This window comes from Nuphar pumila, chromosome 8, assembly GCF_984573655.1.
Source record: "Nuphar pumila chromosome 8, dmNupPumi1.hap1.1, whole genome shotgun sequence".
NCBI classification, from domain to species: domain Eukaryota; kingdom Viridiplantae; phylum Streptophyta; class Magnoliopsida; order Nymphaeales; family Nymphaeaceae; genus Nuphar; species Nuphar pumila.
The window spans coordinates 113,058,540-113,077,840 of record NC_143256.1 but is presented as its reverse complement, the minus strand read 5'-3'; the positions used below and the strand labels follow the sequence as shown (position 1 = coordinate 113,077,840).

The 19,301-nt window shown below is 37.7% G+C and overlaps 2 protein-coding genes across 2 annotated transcripts; one reads left to right on the top strand and one right to left on the bottom strand.

Annotated features, from left to right (window-relative positions):
- Window positions 1-317: 317 nt before the first annotated feature.
- WNK1 (WNK family serine/threonine-protein kinase 1) lies at window positions 318-2,950 on the top strand. Its single transcript, XM_090015760.1, has 7 exons — window positions 318-570; window positions 661-698; window positions 800-1,027; window positions 1,129-1,349; window positions 1,632-1,789; window positions 1,888-2,308; window positions 2,413-2,950. Exons 1-7 carry the CDS (start codon window positions 406-408, stop codon window positions 2,808-2,810), a joined length of 1,629 nt encoding a protein of 542 aa, XP_089871886.1. The 5' UTR covers window positions 318-405; the 3' UTR covers window positions 2,811-2,950.
- A 7,802-nt stretch (window positions 2,951-10,752) lies between these two features.
- On the bottom strand, window positions 10,753-17,989 carry LOC149830265 (FLUCTUATING-LIGHT-ACCLIMATION protein 1, chloroplastic-like). The gene is made up of 6 exons (XM_090016408.1): window positions 16,871-17,989; window positions 16,319-16,421; window positions 14,261-14,316; window positions 11,778-11,942; window positions 11,125-11,238; window positions 10,753-11,042 (listed from the first exon to the last, which is right to left on the bottom strand). Exons 1-6 carry the CDS (start codon window positions 17,486-17,488, stop codon window positions 10,950-10,952), a joined length of 1,149 nt encoding a protein of 382 aa, XP_089872534.1. The 5' UTR covers window positions 17,489-17,989; the 3' UTR covers window positions 10,753-10,949.
- Window positions 17,990-19,301: the final 1,312 nt, after the last annotated feature.

Sequence of the window (19,301 nt, the reverse complement as noted above, 5' to 3'; positions counted from 1 at the left end):
TAAATGGGCCGTCACCAAACTCACTCAGGCATTGCTGCCTCTGCCAATGCTCACACCCTCATTGGCAGTGAACAGAATTAAAACTCCATGCCACTTTTGTGAAGCCAAAATTTCTATTACCTTTGCTATTTCTTCTAACTGCTTATTGGTGTTTTCTATTGGAATTGTTTTTAGTGTGAATACAGCAAGGGAAGTGTTGTATTTTTAACAGCACAGTCCATGGAGGACCAACCTTTGTCCTTCTCTTGTCCTTAGTGGATGTTATCGGTCACCACAAATATAAATATGTGCAATATACTCGTATTTCATACACACCCATCTGGCTTTCTTTGTGTTGCAGTTCTATGTATTTCCTTCTCTTGTCTTGACCATACCAAGGCAAAACCATTCTTTCCTTCATCATGAATGGTGGTGGTGTTGCTGCTGCTCTGGTTTTCTTCTCTTAAAGATGGATTTTTCTTAGGAAGAGTGAAGAAGGAAAAGAGAGACGGAGAGAAGATGATGAATCCTAAGAGTTTTGGTGATGGATCAGAGTTTGTTGAATTTGATCCTACTGGTAGATATGGCAGGGTATTTTTCTTTCACCCTATGCATTCACTTTTTCCTTGTTATTGAGGTAGATTTTAGTGGTTCTGACTTTGGGTCGTTGGTGGTTTGCAGTACAATGACATTTTGGGAAAGGGGTCCTCCAAGATTGTGTACGGGTCTTTTTCTTCTTGGCCATTTCTTTTCAATTTTGTTGCTGGATTTGTATTGTTGGTTTTCTGAAGGAAAAAATGGTTTTTGGGTTGTGATGCAGGTATAGAGCTTTTGACGAGCTTGAAGGAATTGAAGTTGCATGGAATCAGGTGAAACTTTATGATTTCTTGCAGAGCCCTGAAGACCTGGAGAGGTTGTACTATGAGATCCATCTGTTGAAGACCCTCAAGCACAAAAACATCATGAAGTTCTATGCTTCTTGGGTTGATACCACAAATAGAAACATCAATTTTGTGACTGAAATGTTCACCTCTGGCACCCTTAGACAGTGAGTATAATTGTGTCTGCTTCTTTTCCCCCTCTTACTGGGAAAAAATAATGGATAAACTGAGATTCTTTTGTTTCCTCCTTTTCCTCTTGTTGGTCCAGATATAGACAGAGGCACAAGCGTGTTAGTGTTAGAGCAGTAAAGAATTGGTGCAGACAGATTCTGAAAGGGCTTCTCTATCTTCACAGTCATGACCCTCCTGTGATTCACAGAGATCTCAAATGTGACAATATATTTGTTAATGGTAACCAGGGTGAAGTCAAGATTGGAGATTTGGGGTTGGCAGCCATATTGAGAAAATCCCATGCTGCTCATTGTGTTGGTAAGAAGATAAGCCATTCCCTCTAAATCCTTACAAGCAACACCTGTTTTCTCCCCTCTCCTTTTTGGCACATTTTTCTGATGCGATCCCTCACTGACAGTTGTGAAAAATAAAAGCCAAAGAAAGAAATGTCGTTTTGGTTTGTAAATTTTACCAAATCAAACTTTTATTGTCAGATTAATTGATTAATGGCATTGTCGATTCACTAAAGTCTTTGCGATTCATATATTCTTTTTTCTTTTTGCCATTTTTTGCTGATTCTGTGAGGTTGTTTCTTAACAGGCACACCAGAATTCATGGCCCCAGAAGTTTATGAAGAGGCATACAATGAATTAGTAGACATTTATTCCTTTGGGATGTGCATCTTGGAAATGGTAACTTTCGAATACCCGTATAGTGAATGCACGCATCCTGCTCAGATCTACAAAAAAGTCATCTCTGTAAGAATCTCTTTTTACTTACTTTTGTTGGGCTTTTGCTTTCCCTTTTCTTTATTGTTGCAGACTAACTTTCTCGTCTGAATTTGCCCACAAAAAAGGGGAAAAAACCGGCATCTCTGTATAGAATTACTGACACCGAAGTGCGAGAATTCGTGGAGAAGTGCTTAGTGACGGCTTCACAGAGGCTTCCTGCTAGAGAGCTTCTAAATGATCCATTTCTTCGATTAGATGATTCTGGAACAGATTCAAGGATTATAGACTACAGAGAACCCATACCTGAACTTAGTCCTCTTAGACAACCATCTCTTCTGCCACCCCATCTAGTTAATGGGCACTCTGAGGTCCCCAATCTCACGGAGAATGGATGGGGCTACGAACTCAACAAGCTTGGAGATCACTGTCAACCTCTTTTTTGTTCTGATGACGATGAAAATTCTGCAAACTTGGACATTTCAATCAAGGGAAAGAAGAGTGACGATGAAAGGATTGTTCTTAGGCTTCGGATCCCAGATGCAGAAGGTCAGATATGAGAGAGAGAGAGAGAGCAGATTAATATCATCTTTATTGCTACTTGGTTATTTTTGGTTTTGGAGGAAGACTCATTCCTTGTATCATTTGTGCAGGACTAGCTCGGAATATTTACTTCCCATTTGATATCGAGACTGATGCTGCACTGAGTGTTGCAATGGAAATGGTGACAGAACTTGACATATCCGATCAAGATGTGTTAAAGATTGCGGAGATGATCGATGGGGAGATATCCTCATTAGTGACCAACTGGAAACCAGGGTTTGGAATTGAAGAAACTCAAGATCCTGAAAGTCTCAATTTATGTCATAATTCCGCGAATGATCATCCTCAAATGGGCAGGCATGTGCGCAAGAATTCACAATTATTCCAGTCCTCTCCGCTTGATCCGTGCGCATCAATGCACGGTAGATTTGAAGAGATCACTTACCAGGTTGAGGGATCGGAACAGTGTGTCACAGAGGTTGCTCCTGTTGGTTTCCAGCCAATCTGATGGCAATGCTGTTTACAGATATTTTATCTCAAAATGAAGGTTCAGATCATGTAACATCACCAAGATCTGATAGACCAAGAGTGATACTCTCATGCAGAATGCAGCGAATTGGACCAAAGGGATTCTCCTACCTATTCTTGTTCGGGAGATTCTGTATAATGGCAGTCAACTGGTTATTTGGTAGGCCAAACATTTTATGCAGGATACAGGTAACAACCTAAGCGACATGAAAATAGTCAATGTTGTGCATTTGGCATTTTTGGAGCCATAATGGTTTAAGATGGGTCGAGCTACCTATAAGACCATTGTGGAGCAGCAATTAGATGCCTGCTTTGGTTGAACTCCAGACAATTACTCAAACAAGCAACAGTATATTTTCTAGAGCAGACTGGAGCTTTTTGATACTACTAAAGACCTTCCGTGAACATCAAAGGCATGCAAACTTACTGAATTCGCCTTCTATGTGGATGTACAACCACGAGAAGAGACTTCGTCGATCGGTTGTCACGTAGCGCTGGGAAGGAGGACAGATCAGGTCATGTTGTATTGAATCCCCACCACACATCTCGCTTGGAAACTGCGAGAGTGAGGCCCACACATTATCTCCATCAAGTGAGATGTGCAGTGGGGATCGAATAAGAATCGTTTATGTATAACCTGATCTGCCCTTCAATGCAATTTGTTCAACAGCTGTGTCTAACACCATTTACAGGTTCACCCTTTGGCCACCAAATTGTACCTCACATTTACCTCCTGTGGCCACAGACAGTAACATACAGTGATAGGTCTTTCAGTTAGAAAATATAGCAACATGCTGAAAGGGACAGAACTTCCAACCATCAACCGTCAAGAAAGCTAAAGTATTACATCTTGAAGACAATATGACATGAATCGAAGCAGCAATCCACAAGGGAACAGAAATCGTTGCATGTGGGGTGTTGCTTCATTTTTAGACAAGGGAACTTTAAGGTTCAATTCAAGGATGTCTGAGTAGCAAATTTCCCTTCTTTTTTTTGAAAGGCAAGCTGGGGTTAGGCAGACCCCTACCAGTTATACAACTATACTATTGGCTTTTGAACCTGGAACGTCCCAACACAAGGTGACGTGCACTAGCTGCTCCTACCAGACAAACTGAGCCCCCGTTGGTGATTTTCCCTTCTTTTCTACCATGAAGCGAATGCCACTTTCTTGGGAGGGACCAACCTAGAGGATTTGATTTCACCTTCCATAGGATAAGGTGGAAAACTGGAGGTGCCTTCCGCCATTTCCAAGTGGCCCAAAGAGGTGGTGCAAAAAATGTTCTTATGCTTACTATTCTTTTCTTTTCTTTTGAGAATAAAACTCAGTATCATTAAAATGTAGAGAAAGCCAGTACACAATTGCAGCAAGTGATACCTGCTGTAACAGGGAGCATATAACAGTAAACAGAGAATAAAGTGAGTGAATTTTCTGCAAGAAACCAGAGTAACACTACAGAGGAGAAACAGAGTAACCGTGTGTGTTGTGTTTATCAGTCCCCTTCAGATCCGGAGCAGTCAGAAGTTCTTATGGTAACTATTCAAGGGTTTAATTGTTTGGAGTCTGAACATATGCAAAACATGTACTAATGTTTCTAGTCTATCTTGTTAGGAAGTAGAAAACACCATTGTCTGGCTTCTCTCAAGTACATTGCCAAATGCGGGGGTATTCTGTACCCATCTGGTTAAAAGACGGTTGGGAGATGGAAATATGGTGTTTCATGACATTTGACTTGCACTCGGCGTCAATGGTTGCCAATCCAAATGGTTTTCAAATAACCTCTAGATGGAAAGTTGAATATCATGATGCATAAGAATCAAATGAAACAAAATCCTTATTTCTCAAAAACGACTCAGGAAGCAACACAACTGATTTGTACTTGGTTTTGGTGTAGATTACAAGATTGAAATGAAAAGGGCCTAAACTGCACCTCTCTTTGGTGCAGGTTTGTGCACAGCAAATTTGGCATCAATGAGTAAACTGGCATTACCCCATGCATTTTTTTAGTAAACCTGACAACAAAAATGGATATATCATGATTCATTTGTGATGCAATTTTTCTTGAAATTATTTTAAAAAAGATTTTTCATTAAAAATTATCAGTGCAAATCATGCATCAAATTTTAAATTAATCGGTTGAAGTCCAGGTCAAACTCAGCAAACAAGTTTATAACTTTTGTATTTTACACAAGAACAAACTTTATTGTCTTAAATGAAATGTAAATAAAATGTATTACCTTATTGTAGAGGTTCGAGGAGAAATAAAAATTATTATAACCCAATAAATTAAATAGTCAGCAAAGCACTTTTCGCTCATGATCTAGCTTGCTTTGTTCGCACGGGCATGACCCTCGATATCACGTTCTAGTCAACAAGCATGAACTCACCCGCAAAACACAACCACAAGACAAACAAACCGACTAGACTCCTTAATCTAGCTAACGTTAGTTGTAAAAAACAAAGATGAAATAAAAATATATATATACAAGAGTCTAATCATGTCTAATTTTAAAGAAAAAAAATCTAGACTAAGCAAAAAACAATAACCTCCTAACATAATAGCAATTTGGTCAAGGTAAATCTGTTAAAACCCGTGAATCACATTCAGCCAAGCCCACTTTTTAAATCTGATCAACAAATCAAGATGTGTTATTGGGCTTGAAAATCAGTATGCTTGAAAAATAATCAGGTTGAGTTAATCGACTGATCAGGGCTGGTTGTTGGCAGCCTTATCTGCTTAGCCTGTTATCAGCAGGTCAGACTGGTCTGACAGGCTTGTTGCCAACCAGATCTGGTCAAGTCTGATTGGTTGGTGATAGATCTAGGTTGCAGGCAGTTTGCTGACCTGCTCAGCTAGACACGGATCTGGTCGTGACAGTCAGCCAAAGAGTGGGTTGGCGCTGGCTAGCTTAATTAGGACTGATCTGGCCTGATCAAAGTCGAATCCACTCTAGCTGTCATACAGACTGGCTCAGCTAGAATATATTGGTCGATCAGTTCTGAGTACACCGATGGCAAGCTGGTCAGGTCAGTTAGCAAGGTTGCTGGCTAGTTGCAGATAAGGCTCAGCAGGCTTAGCAGATCAGCTTGTTGCAAATAACATATCAAGGTTGGCTTGCTCTGCGCTGACAGATTTGACCATCAAATCAGATCTGGACAGCCAATAGATCGATCAGACATATCTTTTTGATAGATCTGGTTGGCAGATCTAGAATTAAATTTAGCCCATTTTTTTTAAAATTTAAGCAAATAAACAGAACTGAACACGCATGGAGAATTAAATCAATAAGCAAACCTATACTATATAACAACTAGCAAAAGAATACCAAATAATATATGCAACAATTCATGAACATTACCTATGTGCAAAAATATAAAGAGACAGGGGAGAAGAAGCGTACCTAGGAGTTTGCCTCTGATGGATTGAGGAGAGCAGAGTGATGCAACTTTTTCAATAGAGTATTTTAAAAAGATATTTTTAATAAAAATGTTTGTGCAAACCGTGCATCAAATAATAAAAACCGATTCACACTAGTGGTGAAGTATAGGTCAAACTCAGGGAACAGAAAAATACTTTGTACTCAATCAAACAATCTAACTATTTTTTATTGTTAAAAATAAAAGAATTAATTGAATAAATAAATGAGAGAGTGCGGCCCTCTGTGGAGGGATAAAACAAATAAAATAATAGTGTCTTATTACAACCCCAAATTGAATTGAATTGAAATAAAATAAAAGCCTAATCTAAAAAAAATAAAGAAAAGTCTTCAGTGTTTTGAGTCTTTAGTACCCTTGATTTGCAGTTGTTGTGATATTTTTACTTCTCTTTTACTGATCCATATGTCTGAGGGCTCCCTGGGGGGCTCAAAAGGGGCCTGAAGGGTCTTTTGAGTGGACCTTTTAGGGACCTCAGAAGGCTCTTCGGAGGTACTTTTGAGGGCTCACCGCATGTCTAAATACTTCTCTATACAAATAAACAAACGAAACACAAAGATACGATGAAAAATTATAAAAATATTAAATGTTAGTTTTACAAAAAATCATAAAAACACTAAATAAACTATAGAATAACACTAGACTAAAAGATAAAATAACATAACTCATTCTATAACTAACTAAAAACTAACATGAATCAACTAACTAAAAGAGAAATTAGCATGACTAATTAACTAACTAACAAGAAACAAGAATCAGGTTATGAAATTAACTAATGCAAATAACAAGAAATAAACTAAACTAATTAACTAATAAAAGAAAATGTGAATTATAAAATAAACTAAATTGATTTAACTTACATGCTTTACTAACCGAATAATAAAAAGGAATTTAATCAACTAATTAAGCAAACAAGCAATAAAGTAACAAATTAACCAAAATCGATAATTTAATGTAATAATGAAAATCGGCTAATGTAATTCAAATAATTTAAATTAACTAATTAATTTCTAATTAATCTACTGACATAAACTGAACTTAATTAAATTTAATTGATGTAAAAAAATCTGATTGAACCCGATAGTAAAACTAACTAATTGCTTGAATTTAAATCTACCTAAATTGGCTAATATGATTTCTAAGGAAAAACGATAATCAATAACTAAATTAAAAATCTAAGTGCTGGGAATATAAAATCTTAACTCATTGTTGAGCACAAGAAATAATTCTATTCTAATTTGCTGAAAGAAAAAAATAAATAACAAAGAAAATGATTAATTATCTACTCTACTTTATCTCACAAGCAATCTATTTACTCTATGATCAAGAAAACTAACAAGCATCAATCAATGAAACCAAATTAACATGTTAAAACAACTAATTAAGAGATAAACAACTAACTAATTTGTTAATATCAACCAAAAAATGTCAGCTTTAATTAATCTGAAAAAGAAATGAATATAAAGAAAAAAATGCAGATTGTGGAAGACGTTATTCAATAAAAGTGATTCTATTAAGTTAATTCTAATTAAACTAATTCTTAAATTAAACTAATTAAAAAATAGCAAATAATGCGAGTCAAAATCAGAGATTAAACTAAACCTATGATTATCTACTTACACACAATCCAAGAAATTTGATTATTTTTTATTTTTTCTTTTTCTTTTTCTTTTCCAAAAACAAGAAACAATGAATGATATGATATGCTGAAATTAAAGCATAAAATATGCCATGAAAATAATGAAAATCTAACTACAATTCATGCTATGAAACTAAATTACGGAGAAAGGGGGAGAAGAGGTTTACCTACGGCTTACCTTCGACAGACAGGTTGAGAATAAGAAACGATTTTTCCACTTGTCGTAAACACCTCCCGACGAAAAAGAAAGAAATACTGACGAAGATAGGGGCTAGAGGAAAAGAAGAAGAGAGGAAGAAACCAGTATAGAACAAGAGGTTAAGAAAAGAGAAGAGAGAGGCAGAGGGGAGCGTCAACTTCAAGAAGGAAAAAACATTTTTCTCTCTTAAAGACACTATTTATATTATGAGAATTAGGGTAACACATTTTTTTTCCAAAAAACTCCAATATATTTTCAAAAAATTTAAAACAGTTTTTCTAAAAAACATGTTTCACAAAGTTGCCTCTCCTAAACCAAATAGACTATGACTTAGACACTTCTATGCTAATTAAAATAGTAATCAAAACGTCCTAAATAAAAGTAAACATTGAAAAATGCTGGAAAGTATTTAAAAATATGATTTTTCTTTTATTTTCTATTTAAATGCAGTTTCTCAAAAATACTGATAAGACTGGGTTTTTAACACGATTTTTCAACGGATCATGCATAAACTAATATGAATAAAATGCAAAATGTATGCATGATCAGAGAGTGGTCTTCCCAATGCTAGCACATGTCACGTAGTACCTTCGATGAAAAAGAAGAAGAAACCGACGAGGAAAAGGGATAGGAGGGAAGAAGAACAGGGGAAGAAAAAGAGAGGAGAGAGGGACGACTGGGAGAGATAGAAGAGGCGAGGAGGGGCGTGTTTTTCAGAAAGGGAGGATGCCCCCTCTTCTCTAAAACTAATATTTCTAGAGTTAAATAAGGGTTTATACGGTATTTTAGAAGTTTTCTAAAACAATTTCTTGATTTTTAATAAATTCACAAAACCACCTCTTTCAAAAATTAATTACTAAAAACTTGTTGATAAAAAACTTGTAATTAATATCAAACTCTTCTCGACAGACTGAGCACAAACATCGGTTAAACAAAGGTTGTTAATGCTACTTTCACACAAAATCATGCATACAAACCACATAAAATAATGAATAAATTATGCATGATCAATTTGCTTTAGAACCTAGTTTGAACCAATAAGGATATTAAAATGTAATTTAAAGAAGAAAAATAAATGGTTTAGATTGCAGCAAAATATAAATTAAAAAAAAGGCTTTCACACACAAGCTGAACCTATTGATACTGTCTGATCCATAGTTACTATGAAACAAAATCGATATGAGAATATGGGAAGGAATGCATAAAATATAAGCAGGGAATCAAGAGCCAAAGAATTGTATGAAGAGGAAAAGTAAGTAGCGACAAGAAGCAAGAGGAAAACTTTTATGAGGAGAGGGGAACTGATTTGAGAAGGTGAATGGGGAAGTGCACTTCCCACTAAAAGGAAATCTCATTCCCCATTTTCTCATTTCAAAGAAGTGAATGTTCTCGCTTCCAAAGTGCCACTTCTAAGGAAGAAAGCTTCTCCAGGTAGCAAGGCGCTTTTGATAACCATGGGCTGATCTATTTAAAATGCAAGAATAGGTGAGATTTCACATGGGGCATGTTTGAAAGTGAGAAAAATATAGGAAAAATGCAAGTAGGAAAGAAAAAATAATAACTTTTTCAATCATTTAGAACGAGAGATAATTTTTGAAAAGAAACTTTTTTTAAAGTGTAATTTTTTATAAGAAAAATTCTTCCACTTAAGGGGGTGAAGGAATTTTTTCTATCAAAAATTCTTGTTGATTAGGGTAACCATTCACCCAAACACATCTCATCCCATGGGGCCGCCACAAGAAGAGCTTCCTCCATCTTCATCTTCGTCTTCATCTTCATCTTCATCTTCCTTCTACCCACCATTTTCAGGTCTCTCTCTCTCTCTCATTTTTCTCACATTTTTCATTTTGTTTTTCTCGGACTATACAAACAAGTGAAAATCTTTCATTAAGAAAAGTCATCGTATCAAAACTTCTCATAAGCAAAATTTTCTTTTCTTGCTTTAAGATGTACCCTTAGAATTGGGTACGAGGCAGTAGCACAATATGAGACTAAGGCTAAGGCAAAGGGACTGATTTTGAGCAATCAAAGATTTGGCTATTAACTAGTCTACTCTGTATGCAAGTGGGACAGCATAATTTCAAAGTTTGATTCCAAAGAAACTTGATCCGAAAGTATAAAATAACATACTCCTTCCAAAATTTCATGGAAAGCTTGTTTCTCCTAATAAACTTTATTGATGTTAGAAAAGCAATTTTCATGATAAGAGTTATAATTTTGTTAAAAATTAATTTTATCATAGAACCTACATACAATAGGCATTTTTGAGCAAAAAGATCAAGGATACGTACGTAAAAAGAACAGTTTTGTCAATTTTTTGAATGTCACTTCCAGCTTGCTTCCTCTTATGCGAGCCAAGATCAGGTGCCATCACATGGCACACTTTGAGTGTGCCTCTAAACCTGGCTGCCCTCCATCTGTTTTAGGCCCCACAACTGACAGACTGTCAGCCAAAGATAGAGGGCATCAGATGCAGCGGCACACTTCAAAGTGTGCCATGTGATGGCACCTTATCCTGGCTCGCATAAGAGACTTCATGATTCACTACCTTTAGGTATTCCCTAAAACACTTGTGCTCGCTTTACACATCGTACATCGCTTCTTTTACCCATTTCATACCCTGGAAATTATGGTTGAAAGTGCAAAAATCAGAGAGAGAGAGGGGGGGTTGTTTCATTCATGTAATTCTATACTCAGGTAGACTGAGCTACAATAATTTTACAGGATCACCCACAGCTGTAGACTAAGCTACAAAGTCATAAACTGATCAATATAAAGAATTAGTAGAACTAGCTGTTCAGCTCGCAACTGTAAACCAATAAATACATTTCGACTTTTGATACCATCATCAGAGAGGCCTCAAAAGTGGATAATCTTGCAGTAGCTCTCTTTCTGACAGGGTGTCATTTTCATTCTGGGGAGTCCACAAGACTTCAACTGCCTGCATGAAATTTGTAAAATGGGTTTCAACAACTAATTTTCCCGCAAAACCAAATACCATTATTTCTCGAAATTATGCTTACCATTGTTTTACTAGAGGGAATCGAACCAAGCTTTTGTAATGCGTCTTTCAGGTCATTGCTGCCATTGATTGCTGGTAGTTTATGCACACCCTCCGCAGCCACCAGGATTGTTACCTGCAAAATGTGGCATCCAGAAGTCAATATAAAGTGGAGTAGAACAAAAAGATTCTAGGAAGAAAGCAAATCTCGTCCAGGAACACCAATAAAAGGAATGTATTTAGACAAATGTAGCCTACAGAACTTGTTCATTTGTTTGGCTTTGCATTGACAACTTAGCAGTGCAGTCCTTGACAATAATAAGTTAATAACATTACTGATCGCTAGGCATTTTGCTAGATGATCCCTAATCTTACACAAAAATCTCCTAATTAGAATTGCATGTGCTTGTATGTTTTGACTGACTGTTAATAGAAAAAAAGATGTGTTGGAAAGAACAAGTCGGATACAAGCTGTTTTCACAAAAAACAGCCTGCAGATCAAACTCAGAAGGGCAGAAAAGATCTGAGAGACATAGAATGACAGCATACAAATCTCATAACATGCAGTTTATGGACAGAAATTCCTTGCTGTGCACCCACAACTGTTCAGTTTGTCGTAAATGTAGATTTGATCACAACCAACAAAATATGTACTATACCTATGAAAAGACTTACCACAATATACTCATTACTGAATCCCTTGGACCGTCCATTGGATGTATTTTGCCTCTTGATGTTGTTCACATTCACAAGAGTCTCTTCATCAAATTTCCCTCGCTCTTCAATTGAGAGTTCGTTAAAGCGTTTTTCACCATCTTCAATTGACCGCTTTATGTCAACCTGATTAAACCAATTATAAATTCAAGACATTTCAATCCATGAAACAGGAGAATTGGCTACTGTCTTAGTACCATGTGCCACCACCAAAACACAAAGCCACACAAAAGAAATCATATAATATAGACAGTCACAAAAATTTCAACTATCTATATAGCAGCATCAGTAACTTCTATTTTTCAAGGCTCAGATTCTTACACCATGTACAGTGTTATAACACTCAAGAGAGTACTGCACTCAGGATAAAGCATTTGCGTAACAAAAATTTAAGTCCCTAAAGGAGTACCATTTTTTTCCTTTTTTTTGTTTTCCATAAGATGGAGGATAGCACTTGATGGATTTGAACCCAAGACCCCTCTTGGTTAAGACAGTGTACTCTCACTGGTCCAGCTGTGCTACCTTAGAAGAGCACTGTGCATTTAGACCATGCATTTTCTTTGACCAATAATCCCTAAATTACTCCATCATGACATGCTAAGAAGTATCAATTTTATAAGAAATCCACTCCAGTCCTACAACGCTTTTCGGCAAAATCAGTTGCTCGATTCCTCCCCAAAGTATATCATTGCAGCAAAAGTCGATCATTGCTCGTAGATGGGTGCACATTTATGACCCAATAAGAATAAGTATAAACACCACTATAATTAGGGCTGGTAAACGAACCGAACAGGACATGTTCAGGCTCGGCTCGTGTTCGTTTTTAGCCGAGCCGAGCTTGAGCTCAGCCTGTTTCGGAATAAGACGAGCCAAACATGAGCTGGCTCATGTAAAAACATTTCATGTTTTTTTTTTATACTTACACAGAGAAACCACCCCCCAGGATCAGAGACCTAGTTGCTGGCTCTGATTGACATGGAATATATATATTTTAATATATTACACTTAAAATATATATTTTTATATATTACACTTAATAGTTTATATTTTATGTATATATTTTCCATTCATCCTTCACTTTTTATATATATTTTATGCATTATTCTTTTTATATATTATACATAAAAATATATTTTTTATCTACACGAGCTCTCCCAAGCCAATCCGAACACCTTGTGTTCGAGCTTGACTCGTTTAAGCTAAACGAGCTGCTCATGGCTCAGCTCGTCAGCTATACGAACCGATCACGAATGAGTTTGTGATGAGCCGAACCGAGCCGAGTCATGAGCTGCTCGGTTTGTTTACCAGCTCTAAGTATAATGCTTAAACTTCTATTCTACAAATTTCTTACTTGAGAACTGACAGTAATTTTTCATTACGACTATTTAACCTTAAAACCTAACTCAATCAAAGAAGTCGCATGTACATGATCAAACATGGTGTCAAAGATGGTCAATCGATTTAACAACCTTTGAGGAAATGAAGAATAAATTAAGTGGTTATTCCCTGACAATATAATGTCTCATAGAAATTGCCAATAAAGTCTCAAAAAATGTACTACACAGCAATAAACAGCTCCATTCATCTTTCCAAAGGTACTAATTCTTCATGGCATGTGTACATATGACCAGAAATGGCTTAATAGAGCATTGACAGAGAGGTGTATCCACATATTTACATGCATAAACAAGTGAATGTGTTAATTTTGTACCACATAATACTGACAAATGCAATGATGCCAGAAACATTGCCATGATATCTCAGATATCCTCAAGTCGCAAGGAGAGTAATTGATGGAAATAAAGGAGAGGAGTTTCCAGTATTCTGGGAAAATAAATGAAACAAGCATGACAAACATGCCAATTGGATCATATGACATTTCACAGTCGAAATATTCAGATATCATCTTTTCAGTATCCAAGCATTTTAATCAACTCTATAACACCATAACAGCTGCACATTTTCAGCATCTGTCACTACACAAGCAGAAACCTAAAGAACAATGTATCACAGCATCCAATATGTATGAAAGCATTCAAACAACAGCAAACACTACTTTAGAAGTGATGCATTAGCTACAGTAGCAGACAGCACTATAATAGCAAAGGGCTCTGTCAGAACAAGACTTTTTTCCCCAAAGGGGCTTATACCAACATCATAGCATTTATTGTCATCCACACAATATTATCTGACAAACTGTGAAGCGATAGCTTAGGTAGGTATCATTCTCCAAATTAACGAACATTTAAATCATAATTTTGCTAAAAAACTTCACATGCACAGTGTTTAGCATTAAATTTTGCTCCCAATGTATCATAAATTGAAACTTAAGGAAAATGATATGTGGATGAATGCTAAGCTGAAAATGAACAAAACAAAATTGATATAAAACAATCACCATGAGTTGCATCTTAGGTAAATTAAAAGAATAGAAATTGTCTTACTGACGAATAACCAGAAATGCAACAATCTGGATGACGAAGCAATGCCAAAGCAGTCTCTGAAAACAAGGAGCAAGACTTGAATGAGGACAAAACTAAGGTGGTAAGAAAAGCAGTTCATCAGTTAGCAAAATAAATATTTCAAAAATAAAGATAGATGGGCTACAAAACACAGCCATCACATTTCTACAAATTAATATAATCTAAAAGAATAAATGGATAATTACCTAAAAGAGCAGCAGCAATATTGCTCTCAATTGTCATTTATGTTAGCATCACTTTCCATGTATTTTGCTTTCATCACAAAAAAATCCATATCCTTTCTTCAGATCCCTACACTGTCATTTATTATTTAATAAATTGTTCAATCCTTTATTTTGTTTTATGGACAATTAGTCTGAGATCTTACATTTAGTATTTATGACTTGGACATAATATCCAGGAAACATTTACTCCGTCAAAAACCTCCAACTCATTTTAATTGTTTCCCATCTGAAAGGGAAATGAGATCACTTTTTGCTTTGTTCATTTGTTAGTGATTCAAACAGAACTTCTACCCAATGCTGCCAAATATGTATTGTAGATGCCAAAAAATGGTACTGTATCACAATGCATCATAAAAACTGACAATTTACGTAACACAAATTTAATTTTTTTTAATTTAAAAACTAAGAAATAATGGTGATTATGAACAGAGCCACAAAGACGATAGAGTAGAGTCAGAAACTTAGTTGTAAAAGGCATAGCCTATGCGCCGCATAGGCGGCCTAAGCGAGGTAGGCGCAGCCCCACCGCCTGGGCGACAAGGTCTGGGCAGTGGGGCCATATTTTAGCGCCTGGGCTTAAGCCTAGGTCGGTCCATTTTTTTTTTACTAATAAAAGGGGGAAAGGGGGGAAACCTTTTCCCCCTTTTTCTCTCCTCCCTCTTGCTCAGTTCTCTCTCCTCTCTCTCACTACGGCAGAAGAAGAAGAAAACAGGTACCTCTCTCTCTCTCTCTCTCTCTCTCTCTCTCTCTCTCTCTCTCTCTCTCTCTCTCTCTCTCTCTCTCTCTCTCTCTCTCTCTCTCTCTCTCGATGTATCCATAACCTGAACCCAACCCAATTGACTCTACAAATCCGTATCCTATGTAGTGTGCCCCTTTCACATCCAAAAAGTCCATCCAGAAGTGGTCTGATGCATCGAGAATAACAAAAAATTGCAGAAAAAATAGCTTTCTTACAGTATTGAATTCGTACAATATACCCCATATCAAGGTATACAGTTATGTTACCAAATTTCAAGGGAGTATCATGTCAGTGCTGTGCTTAAAAAGTTGCAAATTACCCTATTTACAATGCTGCTTCTACCCTCATCATCATCATCATCGTCATCATCATCATCAAGCCTTATCCCAACTGCATGGGTCGGCTTTAGAAGCCCTATATTCTTGCCTATAAAGAGCTAAAACTTTGATTACTTTACAATATTTCATGTCAACACTGCTTCTACTCTATAGGAGCATATTTGACATGCGTTTTGAAATTTTTGGCTTTCATAGCAAGATATTATGCCATATTCTAGAACTGAGATATCCCTATCCAACGGTGGCAGCAGCAGAATCAGCTAGTTTCAAAAAGATAGCATATATGTTTTAGACTGCATAGAAAAAGAAAATTTATAAGAAAGGAAAAAATTTAACATGCATGAAAAGTAACATCATCATCAAAGGAATGGAACAGTGGAATTGCTCAAAACAAATAAATCAATGTTCTATAGTTCGAATACTCTTCACTAAACAACCAACTGTGATGCGGAAAGAGAATTAAATGCTAGTCTACATTTAGTAATAATAATCACAAGATCGACCTGACTGTCACATCACTACTTGACATATTTTCAGATGACATTGCAATGTTGGAACAAAAACTAAAGAATAATAGACAAACTGTGTAAGTATGAAGAATATAAAGAAAAAAAGTACGTATACCTTAAACAAGAAAATCTTGAATTATGACATCAATAAATTATGAGCTCTATGTGATGTACAGAATAAGCTTTTTCTTCAATTGCAGTTAATTTACCTGTTAGCACATAGTTCAACCCTTCCCGAGAGGATGTATCCGCTGCTTGGGCAATGCGATCTAGATCTCTCTGAAATGATCGGGCCATCCCCAGCAAGCCAACCTAATATAACAAACAACTTTTGTTTGCATCTCAAATTCAAATTGGGACTTGCAAAAACTTCTCAACCACATCTCATCTATTGAGAACGTGAAATATAACTCAAAGTATACAATTCGTAATTCATCTCAATTTAAGATTTCATAAAACCATCTCATAACTTTCACAATTCAGTTAAATAGTTAATTCCAAAACTACAGAAAAAATCAAGAAATACCAACATATGTGTCATCGTAAATCCACAAATCCATCTGCAAAACACTAGCAATAAACATCTAGAAACTCTTCTTATATCATTCAGATAAAAAGGTGACATGATGAAAATCAAGAAAGAAAATCATCAAAGAGGAAAAACAAAATGATCATGTTTACGCGACAACATATGTCAATTAGGACAGCACCAAGCAATAAAATGGAATAATTAAGAAGGAATTTGTGTCCTCTAGTCATACCTGAAGCTTGAGGGTGCTGGTTTTCTGTGTAGCGGTTAGCACACTATCATCTGACCGGTCTGAAAGGAACCCCGAGACCAAAATGAACGCAGCAAAACCCAACAAGAGAAAAACGCCGGAGCCAGCACCAACCGCTGGGCCAACATAAACTCCGCCACCGAATCCGAATGGAGAGGGGGCCACATACGGAACCGAGTACGAAAACCCAGGGCTCGGCACCGTATAGCTCCTTGAGCTGTACGAAGAGGACCCGCGCGAAGACGAGAACGACCGGCCACCCATCCTTCCCCCGGAAGCCGCGAGGGAGGAACTAGGATTGTAGGTTAGCAGCAGCCCGACGACCACGAGAACCATCGCTGGCTTCCGGAATCCGTCTAGGGCTTTCTGGACCAATTTGAGGGCTCCCGCTATAAGGGTATCGTCTCTCTTGAAGGAATCCACGCCCTCCTCACACCTCACGCATTGGACCCTCAACCTGGGAGCTCTAATTCTCAAGGGCTTGATCCTCACGAGGAGTGATGGTCTGGGAGGCAAAGGGTTCCACCTCGGTCCGGAGAAACTCGGATTCCTGGAGATGGATGCCAACGAGATGGCTTCCAGGAGGGATGCAGTAGCCATCGAGGGGAGAGAAATTGGTTCGAAAATCTAGGGTTTTAGAACGAAACGGAATTGGGGATTCTTCGCGAAAAACCGGTGCTTCCGAACCTATCGAAATCGGGGACGCCTCTCGATTTCGAGACTCCGGGTTGATAATTGGATTGGGATTCCTTGAAGAATAGAGTTTTCTTTATTAAGGTTCTTCAAAAAACTGGGGGCTTTTGGGACTTTATCCGAATTAGGATTTTCTTCAGGTTTCGGAATCTGATGGAAACTGGGGATGCCTCCCAATTTCTGGATTCCAGATTCAGAATTGGGATTTTGGGCTAGAGTTTTTGTGATGAGTCGGGATTAGGGTTTCTTCGAAATCGAGAAATCCGGGAGGAGGAGAAGAAATTAGGGTTTCGCTTGAGGACTTTTTAGGGGATTTTTTCAAGGTCGTGTTCCGACTGGTTTGCGCAGAGGAACGGAGGCCGTGATTTTGTTTTTTGTTTTTTCGTGTTTTTTGCACTCTTTAGGTTGAATTTTCATGAACAATATCTCGGAAAAATAGGAATTGGGGAAATCCAGAAAATCTAGGAAGGCGGGTCCCCGCCTCTCGAGGACCAGGCAGATATGGCGCGTAATTTGAACCTCTCATTCGTTTCCTTAGAAATATCCGGGATTCTAAACTCTAATGATGTAAACCGGTCGAATCAAACGGCCGGATCTGAAATTGGTGGATCCAGATCCAACTTTATAATTGGCCTGGATCCTGATTTATTTAGGGATAGTCGACCTCACATTTTTGAAATTTCAGAGATGAGACACAAGTTTCCTAAAAAATTGTCTAAATCAACATTTAGAGGTGTCAATGAGTTGAGTTTGACTGGGACCCGATAAATTGGTCCGATTAGAATCCAGGGTCATACTCAAAGGGTCCGATTAATATATAGAAGTGGGTATGGTTTGCAAAATTTCATGTCAGGCCTGGCCCTACTAGAGTTCCGACTAAGAATCTAAGATATGCATTTTTTCAATGTAAAAAAGATAAAAAATATTATTTTACCAAGTATGATCTGGGTGTTCCCTTGCGACTTACAGTGTACAGTTGCGCTTAGAGTCTGTTTTGCTTTTGTTGAGTCTGATGTAAGCTGCCCGGTTCAGGTGAATCAATACCCCGAAGGGGCAGCCCGTATACTTGAACTGTAATAGCCTGCGGGCAAAATTGTGAATGAAGTAAATGTGTTGAGCTTTCTTTTGTTCACCCTCCTTGTGATTGTTTCTTGTGATTGCAATTTCTCTCCCTCTATTCTCTCTTGCTCTCTTGCACTCTGATTACAAGCTTCCGCGACCGGCAAGCGAGCTGACGAGTAGGCTTGCGGCGGTAAGGAAGGACCGTCGCGCCGCGCTGGCCCATTGAAGGAAATAGGTCTGTGACAAGTGGTACCAGAGCCCGTTCTCGTGCTGGGGAAGGGACTCCGGAGTCGGTGTCGACAGACACGCCGACAGGCTGCGATTTGTAAGCAAGACATTGTGGTGCCTTATCAACACTTGCACAACACCAAAGGCAAGGCAGTTGCCGAAGCTGAGAAGATGGGTTCACCTCAGGGCCATGAAGAGTTGACTGCAACTGTTAACAAGCTGGTAGAAGATGTGACTTCGCATGATGAAGTGATTTCAGGCGCATGTGAATCATTCAATGGATTAAATGATGTGGTGGCGAGCCTGCAAAAACAGGTGAACTTACTAATGGGGCAGGTCACTTCATTGACGACTACAGTGACCGATCTTGAGTTGAGGAACCGTACGTTGCAGCAGACGGTGACCCTAAATGGCGGAAATTGTGAGAGAC

What these genes read in the sequence shown, in the direction of transcription:
- WNK1 (XM_090015760.1), top strand. Translation starts at nt 406, where the DNA reads ATGGTGGTGGTGTTGCTGCTGCTCTGGTTTTCTTCTCTTAAAGATGGA. An exon ending in TCTACAAAAAAGTCATCTCT is followed by an intron (nt 1,790 to 1,887) that starts GTAAGAATCTCT and finishes CCCACAAAAAAG; the next exon opens with GGGAAAAAACCGGCATCTCT. An exon ending in TCGGATCCCAGATGCAGAAG is followed by an intron (nt 2,309 to 2,412) that starts GTCAGATATGAG and finishes TCATTTGTGCAG; the next exon opens with GACTAGCTCGGAATATTTAC.
- LOC149830265 (XM_090016408.1), bottom strand. Translation starts at nt 17,488, where the DNA reads ATGGCTACTGCATCCCTCCTGGAAGCCATCTCGTTGGCATCCATCTCC. An exon ending in CCAGCACCCTCAAGCTTCAG is followed by an intron (nt 16,422 to 16,870) that starts GTATGACTAGAG and finishes TTGTTATATTAG; the next exon opens with GTTGGCTTGCTGGGGATGGC. An exon ending in TTCCCTCTAGTAAAACAATG is followed by an intron (nt 11,043 to 11,124) that starts GTAAGCATAATT and finishes AATTTCATGCAG; the next exon opens with GCAGTTGAAGTCTTGTGGAC.